The sequence below is a fragment of the Antennarius striatus genome, chromosome 15 (assembly GCF_040054535.1).
Source record: "Antennarius striatus isolate MH-2024 chromosome 15, ASM4005453v1, whole genome shotgun sequence".
Lineage (NCBI taxonomy): Eukaryota > Metazoa > Chordata > Actinopteri > Lophiiformes > Antennariidae > Antennarius > Antennarius striatus.
The window spans coordinates 17,456,959-17,482,858 of NC_090790.1; the positions used below are offsets into that span (position 1 = coordinate 17,456,959).

A 25,900-nucleotide genomic window follows, 5' to 3' on the forward strand; every position below is an offset into this window, starting at 1 on the left:
CTAACCCTGATCTTTTCCCTCCTCCCCCCCCCCCCCCATAAAGCGATCGGATCCACCTGACGCAGGTACCTTTCGTTTTACGCATGATGTCATCCTAATAATGTAGACCAGAAAGCAAACAGAACCGGAGCGCCTCAAGCGATCGAAGGCAAAATCAGCTGACTTTAACGCGTGAGGACGGTCAATAAATTAAAATTTAATAATGCAAAACAAAAATATAGCTTACGCATCTATTCTTTTTTTTTTTTTTTTAAAAAGGAACCGTTTGAAAGATTCTAAAATAAACTGGTCCAAAGTGTCCAAGAATCATCCAAACACAAGAAACCGGTTTCCTCGTGTGACTTTTGAATAAATACAATTTGCATGCATGAATTCAGAGTTTTAGACACCACCCAGGAGTGAGTTTGTGACGTCCTCCAGCCCCCCCCCCCACCCACCCACCCACCGGTGGCGTCACGCAGGAGGAGGGATGGCTCATTAAATATGGGGAAAAGACACGCTGCGCTCCGAGTCTCCGCACGCTGCCAGCGAGGCTCTAAAAGAACCTTTTCCTCTCGATCTCACCGAGACTCGACCCGAAGGAGTCCAACGGGACATGAGCGTTGTGTTACGTTCTCTTTCTAGTCGGATGAGTCGTTCTAGTGAGATAGTAGCCGCTCCTCGTCTTCATATGTACTTTTTTTAACCACTTGTAAACAGACTAGGTGAAGCTTTTTTTTTTTTTTTTTTTTTCAAACAAAAGAATACAAGATCGACTCAACAGGAGGGTCATCTGGAAGGACCAAGTTTGTCACCATGAGTTCTGAAAAGAAGTAAGTAGTAGTAAGCTTTTCTTTGTTAAAACACTTCAGGAGAACTTTTTCTTTGTTTTTTAATCTTGTCTGTGAGTTACGACTATTTCCTGGCCACGAACCAGGTGAGAATCATTCATATCCGGTGGCTTTCGTTCGCGTCCTGTGCGTAAAAAACCAGTTTAGTCGTCACAGCTTCGGTTAACTATGGAAAACGTATTGATTATGCTTCTGATCACTTTTTAACGGACGCTTTATTGGTTGCAGTTTCCACCCTTTGGCTGGATAAGACACTGCGAATGGCCGCTAATCTATTTTCCAAATGCGTGTCACTGTCAATTATAGAGACGCGGGGAGCGCAGGCCATGTGGTGGAAAGGTGTCTTCATGGCAGCTGTGTGTGTGTGTGTGTGTGTGTGTGTGTGTGTGTGTGTCTATGCGTGCTCCTCCAAGACTCCGTCCTCCACGGCTGACACCCCAAAAAAGTTCACTTTCCAACGTGTGCGTCAACGTTGCGCAATGACGCGCCTGCCGGAGTCAGACTTTACCGCTTCTGCGCACCAATGCGCGTGTTTGCACGATTTTTCCTGACAAACAGCTGGAAGTTATCAGCTGTTTGCCCCACTTCACTTGCAGCGAGCGGAAGTTGTGCTTATCGGGATGGACAGCAGGACTCTCAACCCCATCAGAGTCAAACCCTGAGCTGTCCAGAGTGGCTGAGCACAAATGGATGTGCTGTTTTCTTTCCACAGTGACATAAATGTCTGTAAAAATCTTATTCCTCATTCTCCTGTCTCTTTGTATTGATTGTGAAATCTGTTGACAACGGGGAAATGATTCTACCTTGTCTTTACGGTATCGTCTTACTCAACGGGAGGCTTGAATGCTCCTTTGTGCACTGCTGAGTGATGTTCCGTACAAAGATGTCCATTTCCTCATACATTCAAGTGTGGTCAGAGGAAATTCCGAGAGAGGAGGCACACCGCAGGAGCAAAGAGGACAATTAGATTGTGCAATGACTTCATATGTTGTTATCACCTTTCTTTCCGCTGGCATCTTCCGCCAAGTGATTTTCCAACCAAAAACACACCAAAACATGTGTTTTTCAGGAGTAAATGTAAGAAAGTGTGTGGCTTTCGCCCGTGGATCAAATTAGAAAACTTGAAAATGCCATCCAGGACAACTCGGGGAGTTTTCCTCCTCCTTTTTTTAAATCAAGATGATTATTAACAACCCGAAGATGAATACAAAATGTTGTCATCTTGCACGGTCTGCAAAGGTTGTAACCCCTCTTTCATGATGAGACCTGGCTTGGTGGGATAGGCTGCGTCACTCCGTTAATAGACGGGGATGATCCCTGATCCCGAGCTGCTGATCCCCTTGCTTCTCACGCACCGTCAGGTTTATCCGACCTCCTGAGGTCAGGGAACAGAAGCAGGGAGTTCATCGGTGTGAGATCAGCTGCTTTCTCAGACCCTCCACCATTTTTTTCTTTTTTTTTCTTTTGTGCTTTAATCACGTAGTCGAGGCAGGAAATGGAAAAAAAAAAATTTGAGACTCCCTACACTTGCATTGACGTGAATGAGGTTCTGATTGTATCTCATCTGCCTTACGATAAGCATGTAACTTCCATTTCTATCGCTGCAGCCTGATTTTGCTTGCAGCTTCCTCAAGTTCACCTCGTATGTATGAGCTTTACATACCAGTCTAATTTTTTTATGAGCGTTCCATTCAAAGCAGGAATGTCGAACCCTCTTCCTACATCTAGCGTGTCTGAGCACCACCCGTCGCATGCTCTTCCTCATCGGGTGTTCCTGTCCACTCCTCAGCGTGGAGTGATGAACTCTGCACCATTGACTGACTGCAGCTGGGAGTAAACTTGCAACCTGAGCTTCCTTTTACTCTCCAACGTCTTCTGAAGCCCCTGATCGCCGGGTTACATGACCTGCCCTTCATGCACACCCACTCGCAATCTATCACCGCTAGAGTTCCTTGAAAGATCCTCTGAGCGATGTATGCATTCCGAGTTTGGAAGAAAGGTGAGTTCTGGAAAAAAAATGGCAGCTGCTTCAGGAAGAAGTTCTGTCCCGTGGGAGGACAAACGGCAGATCTCTCAAAAATCTGGTGATAAATGATGGCGTCATCCGTCTCCATGCTGTGCAGTGCAGAAGGAAGTTGACCTCCTTTTTTCTTTTCTTTTTCTGTGGAACAAAAGGAGGCTAATCTGTCCCAGCGTTGCTTGTGAACTTGGTACCACTTCTTGCCACTCCCGGCCCTTGTGTGATACGGCCTCCATTCTACGACTTCTTATCAGCTTCATAACACAACACACAGAATTGAGATGAGCTCACAGTGCAATTGAAAGAACGACTTGTATCCTTCCTGACTTTGTTTATTTCAGCATTTCAGCGCAGCGCCCCGCCGTCCCCTCGCTCGCATCGACTCGTGGGTGGGCGTTCGTTCCCGAATGGAAACTGTCGCAGGACTTGCAGACATTCCTGATGCACATCCAAAATCAAACATTTATTTCTCATTGTGTAACAAAATGATTATCGTAAAGCAGATGCTTGGGTTAGTCACAGCCTGGTGAATTTATTTGATACTGACACTCATGATGGCCCAGAGTCCAGGCTGGACAGACAACAATACTTGGTGTTGTTCCTAGAGAAGTGAAATATTAGCTTTAGGGATTTACTTTTTTTTATGTTGTTGGACGCTGGTATATTTATGTCGGTTTTGCCGGAGGCATGTTCTTAATTTGTATTTTGCAGATATTTTGGTTAAAATACTCTGTCCCGGTTCCGGATGGGTTCACAATTTGCTGCACAAGAACCCCATTCTGTGATGATGTGTAACCCGTGAAGATTCCTTTTTATTGTTGCTGGGAGAAGGAAATAAACATTAGACTTTCTCTGTGTACCAAAAAGACCAATAAGACTCACATTATGAACTCACTGAATGAATTGGTGAGAAAAAATGAACCATGCCTGTCTTGGGCAGCTTTGTAGGTGGATAATTGCCATGGTGTCAGAAATGCTAAGGCACTTAAAGATCATCAGGTCAACAGACTTTGAAGCCCTTGTTGCTATGCCGTTACTCATGTTTTAATAATATTCTGCTTTTACTTTAGTTACATAACCTTTCTCTTTTTTAGAGTGGAAGATGAAGCAGTCCTGGACAGAGGGGCTTCCTTTGTCAAGCATGTCTGCGATGAAGAGGAAGTGGAAGGTAGGATGAGCGAGGAATACCAGCACACACATCCGTTGTGAGACTTATCTCTTCATCTACCTCAGTGAAAACTCCAGTTTCCATTCCGGCAGCAGCACAAAAAGACACAAATTTCCACTTGGCTTGACATTTCTGCACAGGAAGATGTCCCTTCAAGTGTTCTAATCCTGTCCGGCGCTGACTATCAGCTAAAGCCACAAAAGAATGTAGCTGTAGACGCCCACATGGATTTTCTGAGACATTTGCACGCTTCACAAACTAGCACTTAAGAACACACACACACAGAAACGTGTCAGACGTGGCGTCACGTCATGCTGTTTGTGTGTGTCTGTGTCGTAGCTGTAACAGATTCCCTGCATGGGAATGTGGTGAGAACGCTCTGTTTACCGTTGGTTTGAACAAGGAAGCATGGCTGACCTCTGCATGGTGCGAGAGAGAGAAATAAAACACAGACGTTTTCGTGGAATGCATGACTGAATGGAAACGAGACACATTTGCTTCTATGTGTTCGTTCAAATCTACTATTTGGTTGTTTTGACGTTCCTGCCTGTCGCTCTGATTAGTTCCTGAGACACTAAATCATCATTTCCTGTATGAGGTTCTCTGCAGGAAGTAGTTGGGCTTTGTTTTGTTTCACGGTATAACTGAAAAACAGATGCTGTGTCTTGTAATGTCATCACAACCATTATTAGTTCCCCTTGATGATTTGAAGTCTGGAGCACACTTGAGAAACAATTAGGCAGCCTTGTGATGAGCAAACATCTACCGCGTTTCACCGGCTCAACCAGTCCTCATTGATTTTTCTCCTCCCAGCAATGACCTATAGTCGCAGCAGTCAGGATTAATGTGATTTTCTTTTTTGTTTATAACCTGGCCTTTGTCTCTCCTGTGCCATTGTTTCACGACAGGTCACCACACCGTGTACGTCGGCGTGCACGTTCCCAAGAGCTACCACCGCAGGAGACGCCACAGACGCAAGTCCAGCCACAAGGAGAGACGGGATCGGCCCGAGGGGTACAAACTGGACGGGGACACCGGGGACGAATCCGCCTCCAATGTCCTCAAACCTCTCAGTGAGTTCAGATAAGTTGGGCAGAAAGAATCGCTGCTAAAGTTCCTCAGAAGTCATTTGGGCGAAGTCCAGCAAAGGATCCTGTAAATCATGACTTACAGGATATCGGTGCTTGTGTAGTTAAGGAGGCTGTCATTCCGTCTAAATGGAGCAGGGAAGCCTGGGTGGGGTGGAAGCCAAGAAAGAAAAGAGGAGGGGGAGGAAAAAAAATCCCTCCAGGATGGGAACATGTTGAACACTAATCTGAAAATGACACAGGGTTGGCGTGAAGCGTGTTAACTATATACAAGAGGGCTATTATCTGTCCGCTTGATGGTTTTGCACGGGAATTTATGGGGTTTGTGAGAAAGGAAAAATAGTGGCTGGAAAGGAAGGTGGGAGCAAAAAACCGCATTATATCAAGATGTTACACAAGTTCCAGGAGGATATTATTACAAGTGTCCCTGATACAATCTGCAGTGAAAGAACAAGGAAGAATCGAATGTGTGAAAAAGTAGAATGTTGGCCTGCAGCGCCAGCTCGCTTTTCCTCGACGGGGTGGACGCGGATGTAAAGCCGTCGATCCGAGGAGGAGTCCTCTTCCTGCTGCAGAAAAGCTCACCAGATGTCGGCCCCAACGGAGAAGCTTAAGGAGGTGGCGTCGCAAGAATATTAATCCCGAGATAGTTTTCGAGAATGGAACAATAAGTCTTTGACCCCATATACCTCCTTCTACAAGAGATGCTTTTATTAACATGGTAACACAGGTGTGTGTGTGTGTGTGGGGGGGGGCGTTAAACAAAGAGCCTTTAGAGTCAACATCAGTTTAGCGCCAGCGGACAGGGAATCGAGTCGCCTAATTGTACGTGGTTGTCCGTGTGAACCGCGATAGAGGAGGGTTCTGTAGCGTCACACAAACCCTTAAGAGCACCAAACATTGCAATCTGTTTGCGAGACGTACAATTATCACAAAACTGGAATTCTGTGCGAAATGGCACGTCCTGGAAACTGGCATAATGGGCGAGTGTTTACCCTCTGCTTTAGTGCTAGCGGAGGTAGCCATTAAGTCAGATGGAGGCGGTGGGGGTAGGCAGGGATTTCTCATCAGGACGTGTGTGGATGCTGAGAGCGTCACCGCATACCTGAAGGTAGACTAATGCAAATCAAGAATTATGAGATGATGCTGATCTGCTAATTACAGGGATGTAGTTCAAGTTGAGCTCCAATGGGATGTGGTGAAGCCCCACGGCGGCGACGGGGCAGAACGGTAGGAGAAACCAGAGTCGAGTTTTTCATGCAACCTGTGCAAACGGGCAATACACTTTGCTGCATGACTCTAAAACTCTAAATGCAGCAAATTTTCAATTTGGGACTAAAAGTTTTTCCAATTTGAAATGCACAAGTGTTTGTCGTGCAAAATCTAACCTGAAAGCAGGATTCTTCTAGATGTACTGGGAATAAAATCCCCAGTTAGTCACAAGACTTTTTAAACGAGCACAGATCTGAGGCCTGTGAGCGTCGGGGCGAGTCACGAGAAATTTCCATCGCTTTACTTATGATTGATGTTGTGACAGCGTTGCTGACTCATCATTCATTATGGACTTCCTCTGTAAAGGCTTGTTTGGAGAGCTCACGTGAGGGGTGACGTGTGAAATATCAAATGATCAGTACGTTAAAATTAAAATTATAAAGCCGAAGAGTTTCGTCAACGCGAAACAATTCTATGCTTTTGTTTGTCTCACCTGACTCATGTCTCTCTCCCCCCCCCCCCCAAGGCTCTGTTGAAATCCATTCATTGTAAAGAGTTGAAGAACTGGGCGTTAGAGCCCTTCAGGAAGTTCCAGGAATAAAAAGAATAAAATTAGAATACAAGAATAGAGTTGTAATTTTAAGAGATTAAGTAGCGATACTGGAGAAATCTAACTTGTAATATTAATTTTTAATTTTATTTTTTTACATTAAGAGTAAAGCTAGGATGTGGAATAAAATGGGAATCCTGGATCAGCCACTTCAATTCTGATTGCACCACGTTCCAATTTCCTGTAGTTTAGGCGAAAACATGCTGACCAACCAAACCAAGGCACACCAGAGAGAACAGAACCTCCTGGAACTCTTTCATCCCACCGATGGCCACACCTTCCTCAGTTGTACCGGCATCGTATCAGCCGGCGTGTTCTCGTACGCCGTTCTGCGGTCCGGCCCTTTGATTAATCCTCTTGCGCCGTTAGCTCCTCTGATGCTGTAATCCCTCTTTGTTGCACCTCGCTCTGGTGTAAACCAGTCTGAGTGCTTAGTCATCTGAAGGTGCCTTGATGTGATAAGTGTGGCTCTTATCATATCTGTTTCTCTCTGGGAGTCTCGTAGAGGTTTTACGATTGCTTAGTGAGTCAAGGGTTGGGTAATCACTCGTGTAAAGGAATCCTACAATGTTATTGTCCTTTTTTTATCGATTACAACTTCGGTAAATAGTTACACATTTCTTGCATAAGGTAAAAAAAAAAGAACAGATGTACCAATATATAGATATTAAAAAAAAAGAAAAGCTGACTGCTTGTAGTGCAATGTTCAAGCATGTGTCAACCTCTAGCTCTTCAAGACTCTAAACAATTGCCAACCTGTCTAAGAATGAGTTTTGATTAAGCTTTGGTTGCACTGATAACACCTCACTGAGAAGGGAACATTTGTAAAAGAAGTTATTGATGTTGTAAAACTCACAACAGTAGCGTTGAAATAGGTTTCATCATCAGTCGCCACATAAAAGGCATATCGATGTTCAGTACAGCCCCTTTTTCTTTAAGACCTTTTGTGAATCTCTGATCTCATATCGCTGTCTGTAGCGTCCCTCGTTGCATAGTGTGTATGGTTCAAACATGGCAACGTTCTTGTACATGCAAAACGGCGTTGCCAGTTGTACGTCACTGAATCTGTCTGAGTATCAGCAGACGGGGGAACCGAAGTAAACACAGAAGCAGGTTTCTAAACTATGGTTCACTTAATGTGCTCTCTCCTAACTAGACGTGGGACTCCCGTGTCTTCCTCATCATCCGGTATCTTTGCAGAAGATCTGAACTCTAAACAGTCTTCTATGGTTGAGTGAGAGGGCAGAACTTACTGTTCTAGTTTCCACGTTAACTCCTCTTGCTTCCACCGCCGGCCCCGCTGCAAGTAATTAAAGTACATTATGATAAATGGATTGGCATGGGTGCCTCCTTGGGTTTCAAACGTTTCTTTCAAAGCAGAACGTGTGAAAATATCTAGGCAGAGGGAGGGGAAGGGGATGTGTGTTATAGTTGCATGTATACACACACCAGTTGAGAATCGTCTGATGTGTGGGTAGCATATAGGCAGACGTGTGGCAGGCGACACGCTGCCAGACGGAGACGGTAGACACACACACACACTTGTTGAACTTTTCCGCTGTTTTGCCCTCCGTCTAAATCTCCCCTAATCCTGTTGATTCTGGCAAATCCCGTGGAGCTGTCCACTCAAATGTTGTGTGCAACCACAACAAAGGTCTGGTTTTCATTGATAACACCAATTGTTAAGAGTTAAGAGGTGAGTGGTGTTGTGTATACCATGTGGTGCCAATACGTGTTAAAAGTCACATCCTCTGTCGCCCCAACCGACTGAAAAGGACGACGGAAAGGTGACGATAAAAATCTGTTTGTTTTGGCGGACGATGTCGGTGATTGCGCTGCAAAACAGTGCTGATATTTAAAAGATGTGCAGGCGTAACCTTGAGGCTTGTCTCCCAAGGAACTGATTTCACCTTCAGCGATCAGGAGATTAGATTTCTTTTCGAAAGCAAGCGTCTTGAATGTGCTGCGTCAGGATTAACAGGTGCAGAAGGAGGATTTGACCTGTGGGACAGTAGAGAAGTCTTCATAAAAAGCCTTTGGTGACTCAGCACTCCACTTTTTATTCATTGCTTTAAAGTTGCACAACTTTTGTTGGAAGTGTCTGGAACAAAACCTGGTTCTTCTTACCTTGAACTTCATCAGGTTTCTTACTAATAACTGAGAAATCTGAGCTCATGTGTGCATCTATAATTTCTAGAGAAGAGGTTGATCCTTTACTGTTGCTGATTTATTTTATTCTCAAGTCTGTCACACTATTCCTTGAAGGAAGTTATCATAACAAGGAAGCATTCTTCCCCGTAAGGGTGTGTTACATCTTCCCTTACACGAATGGGTTTCTTTTTCATGGATTTATGGTAGTCATACAGCATTTGTTTCAGAGTTCATCAATGAAGTCAGATTGATTTATTGTTCCCTAACTTGCTTCCGTCTCTGCAGTTTCTCCAGCAGAGAGGATCAAGTTTATCCTGGGCGAGGAAGACGATGGGCCCCCGCCTCCCCAGCTCTTCACCGAGCTGGACGAGCTGCTGTCTGTGGACGGCCAGGAGATGGAATGGAAGGAGACGGGCAGGTGAGCCGCTGAGCTGGATGCCTTTCCTAGTCATGTGATCTGTTCATGTCAGCCATTTTTCGCATCAAGACGCGTGAACGTCCAGTTTCACAATTTTTCAAGTTTGCTTTTTTATTGGCCCCAAACTGGGTAATTTTTAACAAACAAATCCGGCGAACTTGGCATAAGAAGATCCCTTTATAAATAAATATTCTGTGCAGCTAAATGGGTCATAGTTCAGGGAACACCCTTCGATCTGGAGTTCTTTTTCTGTGGGACCAGGTTAACTCCCACTTGGTGAGCACAAGACTTCCACTTGGCTCTGGAACACATGACGTCTGTCACGTTGAAATGTGGACATTATTTCATGGCTTCTGCTCTTTTATTATCTTTCTTGCCTATTCAAATTTGGAGTTGAGTGTTCAGCCGATCAAAGGTTAGAACTCGGGTAGGCTTGCAAGCACCAGAAACGTGATAAGTTTAGTGCGATAAGAAGTAAAATAGTCAATAGAAGAGGATCTAAATGTAGAAAACGTGATTATCCTGGTCAACTATTGGTTTTCTATGGCATGGACAGGACAACAAGGGCCAGAGTCTCGTGGGTAGACTGCAAAAAAGCTTTTCAATGCTATTCATTCACTAAGGGTAAACCAAAATGGTTTTCTTTGACTGAAAATAAGACTGAATGTCTAATATTTAGTTGACAACAACTAAATCTGATTTTTTTTTTAAAAATTTAACACTAGAAGGGCATCCGATATGGGACTAAGTCTACATTAAAAAAATATTTGCTAAAATTAATACTAATCCCTGGTTGGATTCTGTCAAGTTGTCCAGTCACAGACTTGTGAACCACATCCAGCCGGATACTCTATCCTCACAGGAAACCCCATCCTCAGGCCTCAGAAGAATGGCTCTTTGTAGGAGTGACATGTGAGGCATTGTTATTAAAAGGAATCCCTGTCTCAAGACTGAGCGCATCCACGTTTGGAAGCGAAGTCACGTTTCTCATGTTTACGTCTTTTAAAAGTCACAAGACTGTCGCCAATCCGGTGTGCCGTTTTATTTCTACGCCGCCATCCCCCATCGTTGCCTGGTGAACTGTAACGGCTTGAAAACACTTTGAGTTTGTTTTGTAAAGAAAAGTGAACCCATCTTGTCTCCTTTTTTTTTTTTTTTTTGTCGCCCGTATTTGCTCGTGAACTTCAAAGACCGCATTTATGTCTTCACATTTTGCAGTGACCTTTACTTTCAGGAACCCACTTGAAATCAAAACTCGCTTATAATGGTGGTACGAGGCTTTTCAAGAACATCAAGGTTATTGGAAAGCCAGTACTATGAACTCACCTCGACCTTTAACCTTAATTCTACTTCTGAATCTTTCCACCTTCCTTTCTCTAGATGGATCAAGTTTGAGGAGAAGGTGGAGGCGGGGGGCGAGCGCTGGAGCAAGCCTCACGTAGCCACGCTGTCCTTACACAGCCTGATGGAACTCAAGACTTGCATTGAGAAAGGCACCATCATGCTGGACCTGGAGGCCACCACGCTCCCACAGGTTGTTGGTGAGTGGGACCGCAAGACCCAGACGTACTCTGCAAACCCTGGTTGGATGTAGAGCTCCATCTCCGATCTTTCTCTGACAGAGGTGATCACCGACAGCCAGCTGGAGACGGGTCAGCTGAAGCCTGACACCAAGGAGAAGGTCATGTACACGCTGCTGCGGAAGCATCGCCACCAGACCAAGAAGTCCAACCTGCGCTCCCTTGCTGACATCGGCAAGAGCGTTTCCAGCGCAAGTAGGCTGTTCACCAATCCAGAGAACGGTACGAAAGCATTCTTTTTCAATCTTAACCCAAACAACACCCTTTGTCTTCCGATGTTTCTAACTGCTGTGGTCTTTTTGCTAAAACGTGCTTCTTTTCCTTCTTTCCTTTTTCTTTCCAAACTGGGTTTTCCTTATTGGTCTTTCCTCTTTGCCTCCTCCTGTGCGGGTATAGCACGAAACACCCCTGAGCACCCTCTGCCTTGTTTAACTCCACAAGACTCAGAGGAACCATGTGATGTCATGAGGAGCTCCAGCATGGGATACCTCTGTAAGTGAGGTCACGGCTACTAACTGCAGCAACTCCCATGTAAAACTCACAAATAAGAAAGCTGCCTTATTACCTAAAAAAGAATGACTGTCCATTCGTCAAGGGCAAATAAAGGTTCATACTTGACGAAGACTTGAATAACAAAGATAAGACCCCTCTTTCAACTTAGAGGTAACTCCGTAGAATGTTTCTGCCGACATGTAAACGCTCTGACGCATCCCGGCTCTCTTCTGTCTGGAGCGTCTGAGTAAATCTGGCTTAAGTCGAGTTTCCTGACTTCCCTTGTCTCATTTCCCAATGCCTTTCTTTCCTTTCGGGGACTTGATTTCCCAGCTCAGCCCCCCCCAAAAAAGTCTCATTTAAACCTCTGTAGTCTCGTCTGGTCTCTTTTTGAGTGCAACAGTTTCTTACCTCTCTGCAGGTAGCCCGACCACCGCCCATCGAAACCTGACCTCCAACAGCCTGAGCGACTTCTCTGACAAACCAGAGAAAGATCAGGTAATGTGTTCTTGTTCTACTTTGTTGATGTTGAAACAATTTTTTAAATAAAGTTGAACCAGCTCTAATGATAATAATCTGAAGATACCAATTTCTAAATAACTGAGATGATAAAATTTCTCAAAATGGAAAATTTGGGCTCAATGGACGATACCTAAGGGCTCTCTTCACAAAGCAGCGTGTGTGGGGTCATGTGTTCATGCATTAGCTTGTGGTTCTACATACTGATAGTTAAGTCCTCCTCGCTGTTCCGTGCAACAAAAGCTCATTGTGTCCTGACTTTGCTGAGTTTCTATCATCTGCCACCGCAGCTTCCTTCATCGCCGTGACTCACGATGGAGTAGCCACTTGTACCTCTAATGTGTGGCGTACAGATACCCAAGCGTAGATAACAATCACAGAAGCGGTTAAAATATAACGGCAGGTATTACACTGCAGAAGTTGTTCGTGAAGTTGTAGACCTGCCTGAATGTTCTGGCCTCTGACATGAAGTTAATCATCTCCCTGGTTCACAGCTTTTGTGTGTGTGTGTGTGTGTGTGTGTGTATTCGTTTCCTCGGCAATGACCATGGTGTACTTCTCATGTCAAGATTAGCGGAAGACTGCAGATGCAATTTCACATGCTTTAATAAAACGGGTTTATCAAGAGGAATCAAGTCGAGCTACTGTTTAACGCATAATTCAAGGAAAGGGCGTCGACTGCCTGTTCTTATGCGCGTATTGTCAGTAGAAACGCCACACCGGACTCCGTCGATCACGTTGTTCTCTACCTTTAATTCAAAATGTCACATCTATCACGCCGCTTGACATTTTTCACCGTCTGACTTTCCGATCTTTCCATCTCCATCGCCGCAGCTCAAGAATAAGTTCATGAAAAAACTCCCACGTGACGCTGAGGCATCGAACGTGCTCGTCGGAGAGGTCGACTTCTTGGAAAACCCTTTTGTGGCGTTTGTGCGCCTGCAGCAGGCAGTCATGCTGGGGTCTCTGACGGAGGTCCCACTGCCCACGAGGTAGAGCGAGCAGCGGCCACGTCATTAACGTCAAATAACTACCAGCACATGGGATTAAGTCAGACTTTACTGATTATTTCTCACATTGATACATCTGATTTTTTTTTTCTCACTGTTGTGTAGGTTCCTCTTTGTCCTGCTGGGACCCAAAGGGAAAGCAAAGTCCTATCATGAAATTGGAAGATCCATCGCCACTCTGATGTCAGATGAGGTATTTTGATGTCTGCACGATCGTGTGTGTAATTATTGTGATATCTATTCAAAGTTTGTAGACGAAACGGCATCAGCCCATCTAACCCAATCCACTTGGTTTCTATATAGTACAATTTAAGTCAACACAAGGTTTCCAAAGTCAATAAATAAACAACACAATGGACTCGCCATAAAACAATGAACGTAATGTGATTAAAATAAAATACATATTTTTTTTTAAATCCAACAAAATAATTAAAACAAAATCAGATGAAAACAATTAAAATTATGTGAAATAATGTACACAATCAGCAGCTGTTGGCGTCATGCTAAGGCCTAAGGTTTGTCCTGATGGTCTTGATTTCTGCTGCTGTTTAAAGCTTTAAATGTGTTTAATGGAATCTTTTCATATTCCTCGTCCTCGCAGCTGCAAGTATGAAAACGCGACAACAGCTGTCGACCACCAACACCTGCAGCGCTCCTCTGATCTGCGGGATTACCGTAGTAATCATCACTAGTTTACATGTCTGGTCCTGTTAGCTGCGGTCGGCTTGTAGCTTAATTGTTAACTGCGTTGCGGAAGACAAATTTTGTTTCGGTTCACGCAGAACAAAAACCGATGCGGCAAGGCAAACACAGTTTAGGCATTTTCTATATTTTCGTGTTTCAGTATTCCCAGTATTTTCAGCGCCGTGTGCTTCTACTCTCGTGGATATCTCCTGTTTTGTTGGGAATATCCTTAACGCTGCGAGTAAATTCCCACCGGCCTTGGGTTTTCCCTGTAGATTCATGTCAACAAGGCAGGATAGGAGGCTTTGCCAGGATTTTGTCAGGTTAAACTTTAACGTTACTGTGACACAAATACGTCACAGTTTCATCAGATGTTTGTGTTTCTAGAATCGACTCCCGTGTGTTCAGTTCTACCTGACTAATTTCTCTCTCTTTTTTCCAATGTTGACACATTATTTGTGTACATTGTGAAAAGCAAATTGTTAATGTTCTTGCTTTGGGTTCGGATGCTGTTGGTTGCATTTCCTCGTCTTTTCACATTGTTTCCCAGCCAAATATAGTAGAAAATGTTTTTAAAGATAGATAGATAGATACTTTATTAATCCCGGAGGAAATTGAACATCTACGTTTTTCCTCCCCACCCTTGCGTTAAACGTGTTACGTGATATTCACCAATAAGTCTTTATTTACAGGTATTCCATGATATTGCCTACAAAGCAAAGGACAGGCAGGACCTCCTGGCTGGAATTGAAGAGTTTCTGGATGAGGTGGTCGTCCTGCCCCCCGGAGAGTGGGACCCTGATATCAGAATAGAGCCGCCCAAGTCTCTCCCCTCGTCCGACAAGAGGTCCGCACTAATCCGTGTCGTGTAATTCAAATAAATGAAGACGCTGCGCATTCACATGTCGGAAATTTATCTGACGTGTAACATATGTTTAATTCCACGGGAATGAAATCCCTGAACTGTTTCTACAAAAAGTAAAAGAAAAAGTTTGTAAAAAAGAAAGGCAGCTATGAGTTATAATCATGATTAATGGTAAGCAGTTAGCTGAAATGAAAGGTATTGCAACATTTTGTTAACCTTAGCATATGCTAAGTCAGACAAACTTGCATTTTTCTCATTAGGATTGGAATGTTTGCCTTCGTTTGTATTTGTATTTCATCTACACATTGTCTTGATTCCCTGTGATTTATTTCAAAAAGTTTATTTATGAAAAACTTATCTGCCTTCTGTTTGTTTGGTTTTTTTTTAAGGAAGAACATGTACGCCGGTTTAGAGGTGCCTCAGATGAATGGAGACACTCCCCATGATGCGGGACAAGGAGGTGGAGGAGGACACCAGGTCGGAGAGGAGCTCCAGTGCACCAGAAAGTAAATGTCTAAAAAAACCTTCATTTTTCCAAAAGAACCTGCGGCTATTGCCCTGATCTTGATAACATTCTTTGACATTGGGCTATTTTTGTTCTGATGATCATCCTAATGATGTGAGATTGCAATCAGTTGGCTTGAAACAAAACTGGAAAGAATATTTTAGCCTGAGACTCTTCAATCTTGTAACAATGAAAGCTCTTCACTACTTTGAGTCATTTTAAGCCTTCCGTACACAAATTTCCTATTTCTTCACACTTTTCCTGCCTTAAACAGATCACAAGTCTGTTATATTTCCAAAATAAGGTTAAACTAAGCTCCTGACTCGTTTCTGTCTCGGAAGGTTTTGCGGAGGTCTCGTCCTGGACGTCAAACGGAAGCTGCCGTTTTTTGCCAGCGACTTCTACGACGCTCTACATATCCAGGCTCTGTCTACCATCTTGTTCATCTATCTGGGTACCGTAACCAACGCGATCACATTCGGAGGCTTACTCGGTGATGCTACGGAAAACATGCAGGTAAAAACACGCAAATTTTCACTTTTTTTTTTTTCCTTTTTAATAGCTGCACACAGTCTGATAAGCGAACCCGATGCTAAAGTAAGATGTGTTAAGCAGGCGGTTGAATCTGAGCCTTTATTTATTTATTTAACACTGTCTGTAAGTAATGAAATTACACGACCGATGACTGACTGGCTCTAGTGCACGCTATGGTGCATAACGGCGATGCTCCATCTGATCTGTCTTAAGACGCTGGCAGTTTTTCGCCTCCGCGGCGGCTCTGTCCTGAGTTGCAAACTGACAAAAGGTGAAAAGCGTCGCCTTCAGCTGATAAGCCGTGCTAATTTGGAACTTTGGAAACTCGCGCTACATCCATCTGCAAAAGACCGTACACACCTGAATCCTCTGTGCCTGCTGGTCGCTCTGATGTGGACGACGGTTTGCGTCGGCCTCTGTCCTGGCAGAGAGCTGTGGAAATGCAGAGCGAGGGCTGGCCATGGGGATTTACCCAGGCTGTAAATAACTACAGATCCAGATTACTCAGCTACTGCTAGCTTCTTCGTAGCCACATTTCCATTAGCCCCCCCTCCCACATGCTCCAGGGAATCCCTGGCCCGACAAGCCCTTTCTCAGCACAGGTCTTTAGAGATGCACCCTAGTAATCCATGGCTGCTATCTGCCTTATCTATACAGCATTAAGCCTGTGTAAACTGAACGACAGTGACCCGACTGGAAACCAAACTGGCCCGTCCTGACGGACTGGCCTCGCTGCCGCGTCACCCATAGTGGAAAAACTAAAAGCTTCGCCTGAGTCAGCAGGATTTATGGCACAATTGTTTTAGGCTCCAGAAATAGTTTCAGTATGTTTTGTTTTGATGTGCTTGTTTAAAGGAAGTTAATATTAAGTCGTGAAACAGTTTGTGAATGCGTTACCTCTTCTGGGGTTTCTGCACCCCTGTTCTGTGTATAAACTCTGGGTTTTCCCCACATTGCAGGGAGTGTTGGAAAGTTTTGTGGGCACAGCGCTGACGGGAACGGTGTTTTGCATGCTGGCCGGTCAACCCCTGACTATTCTCAGCAGCACAGGACCGGTGCTGGTCTTTGAAAGACTTCTCTTCAACTTCAGCAAGTGAGCAGATCCAATGTGTAATAGTAAGGACAAAAAATTCTAACCGCTGTGCCTCAAGCTTTATTTGCATAAAGCTTCTCTGGAACTTTTTGTCCACAAATTCTTTATTTGAACGAGCGATGACTTAACTGAGTGTTAATTTCTCATGTGTGGTTTTTATTTTTTGTTTGTCACAAAACCCCCTGCCCTGATTGACCAAAGTTAAATTATCAGTTGAATGCCGATCACCTCCCTCTGCTGCACTCTCGGAGCGAGTCTCCTTGTGTTACAGAACACAATGCTGATTGTGTTCCGTGATCAATAATTCACTGTCATTGAATTTTATGCCAGTGAAGAATGTTGTGGCGTGCATCTCTGAAATGTTTCCACGCTTCAAGTCAGAAGTTGATGAGTGAGTAGCTGAAGTTTGCACGTCTAGAACAAACTGATGTTAAAGTCCATTGTATTAAGCTTTAAAGTTAATGTAATGATATTTCTAAGGGCTGCACAGCAAAGTTAATATTTACAGAGCTTTTACTTTAATGACATGGGTACTTAAGTAACTTTTTCCCCTGTTTCCAATCTGTCGTTTCTCCGCAGAGACAATGAGTTTGACTACCTCGAGTTCCGGCTTTGGATCGGTCTGTGGTCCGCCATATTCTGCCTGGTACTGGTCGCCACGGACGCCAGCTTCCTTGTGCAGTACTTCACGCGTTTCACAGAGGAGGGCTTCTCTGCGCTCATCAGCTTCATCTTCATCTACGACGCGTTCAAAAAGATGATCAAGCTGGGCCACTACAACCCGATCAACCCGGACTACGAGCCCAACCTTGTCACTCAGTACGACTGTCGCTGCATGCCTGGTACATAGTCCTCACTCTCACTGAAGTAGATTAAGAGTGATTGATTAGAGAGAGATTAGACGAGGCAGTTTCGTTATATCGAGTAACATAGCCGGCGTCTAATACCCCCTACCCGGTAATCTGGAGCCGACCCTTGCCATGTATGTCCTCATTGTAGATTATTTCTGGGTACCATCAGTGATCCCAGGCAGTGAAAGCTGAACAATCATATTTGCTTTGGTTCCATTTTAGCAGAGAGGATTTTATTTTATAGTGGAGAGAGCAAATGACACCATTAGGTGTCGGCCCGTGATAACACTGTTTACTTTCACAATGGTGCTATCAGTTTGTAGCAAACTGGTAGAATGGTTTTAAAAAAAGAAGAAGATTTTGACACAGATCCAAAACATCAGGAGTGATACTGGAAGGAATTTCATTTTTTGTGATTAGATCCATTGTTTCTTTTTCACCAGGAAACTCCTCGGAGGACCTTGATTTGTTTGGCTGGACAAACGGTTCTCATCTGGTATGTAGTGTCCCTGAAATTTTGTGACACTCAGTAGCGCCGCTTCAGGAATTCAAAAACTGTGTTTAAATTCACCAGCCGAGTTGTTTCCAAGTAGCGTTTGTCCTTGTGTCTGTCTGCAGCCGGAGAATGCCACCTGGGCAACCCTGACCAAGAAGCAGTGCCTGAAGTACGGCGGCGAGCTGGTCGGAGAGACCTGCGGCTACGTGCCCGACATCACCCTCATGTCCTTCATCTTGTTCTTTGGGACGTACACCTGCTCCATGGCTCTGAAGCAGTTCAAGACCAGCCGCTTCTTCCCCACCAGAGTGAGTGATGACGTCAGGAACACAATAAGGAATCTGTTGACCTTCAGGGGTGTTATGAGTTCCTGGAAAAACTTCCTCTAAACTACGACTGCGTGAAGTTTTAAATCAGTAAGCGCACAGAATTAAAGGAAGAATAAAATAATTTTTTTGACATCTGAAGAGTCTGAGCCACGCTCCTTAGTTGAGGATGTACTCTGAACTTTTGAGCTAATCGCTAACATTGACAGTAACTCAGCATGCTGGCTTACAACGGAAAGTCTGAATGTGTTGATGTTAAATAAGCGTGTTCACTCTGGGGTTAGTCATTTACTATTCAAACATTTCCTAATGAGCACAAGAACACAAAGTTTACCTGAGGCTGTGGTCGCTGGATTGTCTCAAATATGGTCATAAAAACAAAGAACATTTCAAAACGACGATGCTTCATTTAATCCTGGAGAAAATGAGTGTCGCCTGGAAATTTCGTGATGTTTCATCCAACAGCCGTTGAGATCTTTCAGGCAGAAATCAATAGGCAAATGTCGCACACCCTTGAGCCATGCCGACACTGGCTAACAATTAAAATCTTGTATTTCTGGTTGTTGCATTTAGCGTGCCAAGTAACAGTAGCTAAAACATTCTCTTAACTAATAATTTCCATTTTGTTATTATTTTCATACCTGTAACCTGTCAGCTTGTTTTGCCGTCTTTGTTCTGGGTTTAAAACCTGTTAACTTTTCACCAAATGGAATAGCAAGGCAATATCCACCACTGTTTAATATTTACAGACCTATATTTTAACAGAAGTTTGTTAGTTTCAAACGTGCTTTCTTAAAAAAAACTTGTGCCAGTATGAGCTCCTACACCTGCTGTTTTCTCCATTTAGGTGAGGAAGCTCATCAGCGACTTCGCCATCATCTTGACCATCCTCCTTTTCTGCGGCGTGGACGCCTTGGTCGGTGTGAACACTCCCAAGCTCATAGTGCCAAGTGAATTCAAGGTAAAACCTCCATGTGTTGCTTATAGTGAAAGAGTCGTGTATAATCAAGGGGTTAAATAAAAATGAATGGAGAGATGGTGATTTTGTCTAAAAAAAAAAAATCACATTTCCACACTCAACTGTTGACAAATAGTTTTTAAATCCCCTGAAGGAACATTTACACACAAATACCAAAAAAATAGTCCCAATTCAATGTGTTGGAAATCATTGCACCGTAGAGCTTTTAGCTGAATGACCAGCCAGGTGCGCTCTCCTCTGATTGCACTGATCCCTGTTTCTGCCAGGAGGCTGAAATTCCATAAAATCCCAGTATAAAGCTTTCTTTGTATTATGCCCAGTAAGCGATACGCACAGAGAAACTAAGGTGTACCATCTGTGTTATAGATTGTTTCAAGCTGGCTTAAGCCCCCCCTTCTCTTTTGCTTTGACATAGAGTAAGAGGAATGATGGGATAGAGGAACAGGTAGCTGCAAAGAGTATCTGTTTGATTATAGGTGATGTGAGAACACAGAGGATCTCATAGCTGCAAACACAGAACTATCATTGTTCGAAAGTCACTGATTTCACTCGTCCAATGGATGCGCAAGTAATTTCAGACTCTGTTCATTGTTCCATGTTGAGGGATTTGTGCAGGAATAAATGCTATATGTAGTCCAGGTCATTTTTAACATCAATGTCTTTTTCTATTTAGCCCACTAGTCCACACAGGGGCTGGTTTGTTCCACCTTTTGGAGGAAATCCCTGGTGGGTGTTCCTGGCGGCAGCGCTCCCTGCTCTGCTGGTCACCATTCTGATATTTATGGACCAGCAGATCACCGCAGTGATCGTCAACAGGAAGGAGCACAAACTCAAGGTGGGCACCCGGCCTCAATGTCTTCTGTTTTAAATTCTAGGATGGAAATGTTGCCTCAGACTCATTTTTCTGGGCCCCCTTCCTCTTGTCTCCTCTCAGAAAGGGGCAGGATATCACTTGGACCTGTTCTGGGTGGCCATCCTGATGGTCATTTGCTCCTTCATGGGCCTGCCGTGGTACGTAGCCGCCACCGTCATCTCCATCGCCCACATTGACTCTCTGAAGATGGAGACGGAGACGTCGGCGCCCGGGGAGCAGCCCAAATTCCTGGGTGTGAGGTGTGTGAACTCAGTGTTGGCGTTGCTTCACCAACTGATCCTTACATGATGTCCCGGACTGGAACGCTACCTATTGTCATATCATCATATCTTCTATTGAAGATGACCTTCACACTTCTTAAAAACCACACGTTCTCAGCACACAACTATTAAAATGAAGGATTAGAATTCTGAACCAAATCTGATGATTTATGAGGATAAGTTATTGATCAATTTTCTCTTCTTTTGTGTCTTTTCATTCCAATCCAGGGAGCAAAGAGTCACCGGTACCTTAGTGTTCATCTTGACAGGACTCTCTGTCTTCATGGCTCCTATCCTCAAGGTAGTGCTTCAAACTTCTTAAGTCTTCCTGGAAAAAAAAATGGATTACTGTCCACCTCTTTGCGGACAAACTCCTTAAAACTAAAACTATTTCAGATCTTGTAGTCGTCCAGTTAGATTCTTGGACGGGTTGAAGTAATGCGGAATGAAGTGAGCATGGTCATCAGGGCTTAAGCTCCAATTGCAGCTGAATACCGTCTCGGGTTTCCATTCCCACAATAAATTGGCAAACCTAAAACCTGAGGTCACAGAGGAGATTTTTTTTCCTGGGACTCCCTCTTGTGGATAAATTGAAGCTTTATTGTCACATACAATAATACATAGTAGAAACAAATATAGCACTGTATCGTGAAAGTCATTTGAGTAGTTGAAACACATACAAAAAATATGTCAAAAAATATGTGCCACCTTAGATCAAATCGTTGGTTGGAAGTCACTGATCTGCAATGCAACAGTGGCTTCAGGATCAATTTTAATATCTATTAGAAATGATGATTTTGCCATTTCAAATGCTATTTATTCAGGAGATTTCTACCAGAGTGTAGTCGATGTTCTCTCACTGCTGCCGATCAAGTGGTTGCCAAACCTGCACTAATGGCAGCCAAGCGACTGGTCACCCTGATCTGGCTATTTGTATTCCTTGAAAAGCTGCTTTTGGACTATAAACCCAACGTGGACGCTATAAACAAACGGCCTCCTTACCTCTTTGGAAAAAAAAAGCAGTACTGTCTAAATGGAGGTTGCTTCAGTCTGTCACGTAGCGCAGCAATAAATCATTGTGCTCCGTGTCTTCCAGTTCATCCCCATGCCTGTGTTGTATGGCGTTTTCCTTTACATGGGTGTGGCCTCACTTAATGGCGTTCAGGTGAGTTGGACCGGTTCTGTCTCAGGAAAGTTATTTGAAAAGTAATGACCGCTATTGTCACACATGAAGTTATTACTTCTACCAAGTTTAATATTTACCCAACAGCATATAAATAAAGCCAATAAAAACTTAATATTCAGTCCAGGTCTTAAAAGGCTATTTAAGGCACATGTAAATAGAGGTAACAGTAGTTAAACCACAACATGTGAGCAAAGCTACTGGTGGCTAACAAGAAGCAAATTCTTTGGTGGAAGCTATCCATCTTTTTTACGGCGCTAACACATGCACATGAATTGCACCATGTTCATTGTCCTGATGTATTGTGTGCATCAGTTCATGGACCGCCTGAAGCTTCTCCTGATGCCAGCCAAGCACCAGCCAGACTTGATCTACCTGCGTCACGTCCCCCAGAGACGTATCCACCTCTTCACCTTCATCCAGGCTCTGTGTCTGGCCCTCCTGTGGATCCTCAAGTCCACCGTAGCCGCCATTATCTTCCCCGTCATGGTGAGCAAAAAAAAACGGCTGCTGATACCGGTGCCGTCGAGCGCAAACGCTCGATCAAACGATGTCTTCTCTCGACAGATCTTGGCGCTGGTTGCCGTTCGTAAGGCGATGGACTACGTGTTCTCCCAGCACGACCTCGGCTACCTGGACGATGTCATCCCGGAGAAAGACAAGAAGAAGAAGGAGGATGAGAAGAAAAAGAAGGGAAAGAAGAAGGGAAGCATCGACAGTGAAATAGATTTTGTAAGTTTTTTGCCGTTTTTTTTTATGTGTACTTGTGTATTAGTAGTTGAATTCTACCGGCTGTCTTGTGATCTCCTGTAGATCCATAATGCCCTTGTGTTAATGCTCTCCCTCCATCCTCCCACAGTCTGACTACCCCTACCATGAAAATATCCCCTCTATAAAAATCTCTATGGACATGATGGAGCAGGAGGCCATGTTGAGCGATAGCTCTTGTGATAGTGAGTACTAGCCAAGTTCAACGACTGCTTGAACTTTGCTTCTAAAGGCTTCATTCGGACATCCTCCATCTGAGGGTAGCCTAGCGTGTTTTCTGACTGTCGGACGTGCCACTTTGACCTGTGTCTATTCTCGATGTTTGAAGCGTGTTTTTTTAAAGTGCTTTTTCTCTTCTTCCAGGAAATGAATCCAAGAATTTCCTTAGCACGTATTCGCCGTGCTGAGCGCTACTTGGAGTAAGTAAGTACCAGCTGGCGCTCGCATTGCATGCAGAGTAGTTCACCTGATGCCAGGTGAACTGCTGAGTTTCACACAGCACCGTATTGATGGTGTCGTTTCCTCTTGCAGTCGTGATAGAAGTTCTTTCCCAAGCGGCTTGCTTAAGATCCGGATAGACGGGGACTCTGAGGGGAACGGGTTCTTCTGCAAGAACGGCTCTGAAACAGATCTGTGAATAAATTATCCAAAGATGCAGCAAAACCAGCACAACACGGCAGACTTTTTGTACTATAGTACCACTTTATGATGATATTTATAATTTTATTTTTGTGTAAGGATTTCAATCAGAATGGCTGAAGTATTTTTCTTAACTCCTGAATGTTTGGTGGTACCGAATTTGAACAAGGGCTACACTTTGGCTTCCTTCCTTTGCACAAGTTCTTGACAATCAAAAGGGCTTACCCGAGTGATCTGGAGGCGCTTTTTGTTGGCCATTAATAGCTCACATATGTTTATTCTAATAGTCTGGGCATCCAGGATACTGTAGGTTTGTAGATTAGAAGTGGCCCTTTACGTATCAGGAGGCTTTCTTGACTGTTTTTCTTAAATGCCAAACATAACCAGCCTCTCTTCTGATACAACGGTTTTTATATATTAGCTTATACTGGAATAATTCCTGTAGAGTTTAAGTGACACATACTGGAATCTTAATATTAAAAGCACAGGGGACACGCTTTAGAAATCCTATCGTCTTTGCTTTTTTTGATTATTTGGGGTTTTTTTTGTAATTGCGAAGAACAAAAGGTCACTTGTGCTCAACATGAATTTTGTTTTCAAGGGCATATTCACCATCCATCACCGATCTCAGGCTGCATATGCTTAAAGCACAGGAGATAGCGTTAAAATGATTTTTTTCGGTATGAGAAGGTAAATGGTTCAGAACCATCCAGACTGGAACTTTTTTTTTTTTTTTGTCGTGTTGTTTTTTTTCCTATATTTATTATATTTAAACTGTCAGCAAAATCATTTGTTTGACTCCTCAGTTTGGCTTTAGCATTTGATCTCCCCATTTGTACAAATTTGAAGAATCTTTCTGTGGTTTGGATCCATTCGGATGACATTTCCCTTTGTTAGGGAGATATCTATGTATCATACCTGTTTGTAGCTCTACCTCTTATTTTTCCGTAGGTGCCAGGCATTATATTAAAATCTTTTGTGCAATTATTTGTGATCAAACACTGATTGTTGTTTTTTTTAACCTGGCGCTGCATAGGATTTCTGAATCTTCATTTTTACTCTGTAAATTTTAAAAACATTGTACTTTTTTCTGGATTGTGTATCTTATGTATGATTCTGTAGTGTTTTTAAAGGGCAATTCTACCAAAAAAGACAGGTTTTAGTTTTCCATCCCCAAAGCAAAGAGTTGAACTATTTTAACTGTCTTTAAAAATACAAGGGGGCGGGGTGATCAAAAATTATATTGTCTAATATTAAAGCAATTTTTTAATATTTCAAGAGGCAAGGAAGAGATAATGTCCTTTATCCCATCTAAATGAATGCAGTTTAATGTTCTCACGTACTTGAACTCAACCCTAAAAGCCTATTTGAGTTGACTTTTCCTTTGAAATGTGATCATATTTAAATGTTCAATGTGATGAATCTTTAAGCTTTGAGTACATTTTTTAATTATATAATGTGTGATTTTTGTTTTTTTAATGTAAATCAACAGACAATCACTGTGAGGCTATGCATTGCTGTGACTTCCAATTCTGGAAGAATCGCTTCTTTGTATAAGGTATTAAGTTAATTTTTATTTCAACATTATTTTCAGCGCATCAGCATCTTAATTCCATTTAGTGACAGTTAAATGAGCAATGTCTTAAGTTGTTGCTTTATTTTTCATGACTTTATTGCGCTTCTGCTATTAATCCGAGCATATACTTTCAACAAAAGGGTCTGATTCAATAGAATGTGAGCTCACACTTGAGTTTATCGCATCTCAATCAGTTGAAGTATCTTCATTCTTTATAGAAAAAGGACTTTAGCAATCTGTGTTCGTTCTGATTGGTGGTTCAAATAAGGGCTTTGACAATCATTTAGCTGACAAGATGTGACGCACGAGGCTGAAGTTATTTCAAACAAACAAACAAAAAACCCAAAGTTTTTTCTTCGTTCTGAAAGCAGTTTTATAACATCATCTTGTGTATGGTTACCAAACGGATATTGATTTTTTTCGTTTCTGGGGTTTTTTTTTGATCATGGAGCAGCGTTCCGAATGAGATCAATAAAAAAAAACATCCAATTGATTCTTAAATGTGTAGTGTGTGTTTTATTTAATATATTTGATAAGAGCCCCTTCAGGATGCAGCTTCTGAACATCAATGCAAGCAGAGCTTTTAAGTGTTTCAGGAGTCAAAAAGTGATTTTAAACTTCTGTTTGAAGAAGTTCAAGTAAAAATGTGAATCAGAAATGGAAAGAAGCTCCAAACAGGTTGAAATCATGCTCAAGTCTTCAATGAGGTTGCATCCGCTCAATACGTGGAGATCACATGTTTTTAAGGGGGTGATTTGGATTGAGCTAAACTGTGGACACCGTCATCACACTCGGCTCGCAGTTGAGATGAGACAAATGCTGCATAGTTTCCACGATTATGGAACTTGAGCCATATGTGATAAGATTAATTGATTCATTAGTGGGAGCCTCGGTGTTCCTTTCACTGCCAAAAAGGATTTAAATGTCTTAACTCCTCGTATGAGGGAGAAGATCTTGGTCTTGTTCAAATGCTGAGGTTCATTTATTTGAAGAAACTGCATGAGTTGGAATAACTCTTGGGTTTCCTGGTTGTTAAGCCAATAATAAAGATTAATGGGCTCTTCACCTTCTGTTCAGCAGGTCTGGAATTATTTATGCCAAGTCTGTAGTGGACGTCATTACTAAAGGCCAGCAGAGGGCGCTCTTCACGCATCAATTCTGGAAGTCTT

At 43.2% G+C, this 25,900-nt stretch overlaps 1 protein-coding gene across 3 annotated transcripts; it reads left to right on the plus strand.

Moving 5' to 3' along the window:
• Nucleotides 1-487: 487 nt before the first annotated feature.
• Nucleotides 488-25,225, plus strand: LOC137608585 (electrogenic sodium bicarbonate cotransporter 1-like). Of its 3 annotated transcripts, none has more exons than XM_068335076.1 (26): nucleotides 488-812; nucleotides 3,945-4,018; nucleotides 4,927-5,091; nucleotides 9,365-9,497; nucleotides 10,878-11,038; nucleotides 11,120-11,299; nucleotides 11,991-12,067; nucleotides 12,923-13,080; nucleotides 13,204-13,291; nucleotides 14,475-14,629; nucleotides 15,037-15,153; nucleotides 15,494-15,668; nucleotides 16,646-16,779; nucleotides 17,359-17,621; nucleotides 18,074-18,126; nucleotides 18,249-18,434; nucleotides 19,300-19,413; nucleotides 20,105-20,266; nucleotides 20,366-20,544; nucleotides 20,794-20,866; nucleotides 21,662-21,730; nucleotides 22,064-22,237; nucleotides 22,316-22,480; nucleotides 22,608-22,701; nucleotides 22,880-22,935; nucleotides 23,048-25,225. In XM_068335076.1, the coding sequence occupies exons 1-25, from the start codon at nucleotides 796-798 to the stop codon at nucleotides 22,921-22,923; spliced, it is 3,210 nt and encodes a 1,069-aa protein (XP_068191177.1). In that variant the 5' UTR covers nucleotides 488-795; the 3' UTR covers nucleotides 22,924-22,935; nucleotides 23,048-25,225. The 3 variants fall into 3 exon arrangements, with proteins under 3 accessions (XP_068191177.1, XP_068191179.1, XP_068191176.1); XM_068335075.1 differs by having other exon boundaries at nucleotides 489-812; nucleotides 22,880-22,939; XM_068335078.1 differs by lacking the exon at nucleotides 21,662-21,730 and having other exon boundaries at nucleotides 22,880-22,939.
• The last annotated feature ends 675 nt before the right edge of the window (nucleotides 25,226-25,900 follow it).

What these genes read in the sequence shown, in the direction of transcription:
- LOC137608585 (XM_068335076.1), top strand. An exon ending in GAGGTCCCACTGCCCACGAG is followed by an intron (nt 13,081 to 13,203) that starts GTAGAGCGAGCA and finishes ACTGTTGTGTAG; the next exon opens with GTTCCTCTTTGTCCTGCTGG. An exon ending in GGAAGGAGCACAAACTCAAG is followed by an intron (nt 20,267 to 20,365) that starts GTGGGCACCCGG and finishes GTCTCCTCTCAG; the next exon opens with AAAGGGGCAGGATATCACTT.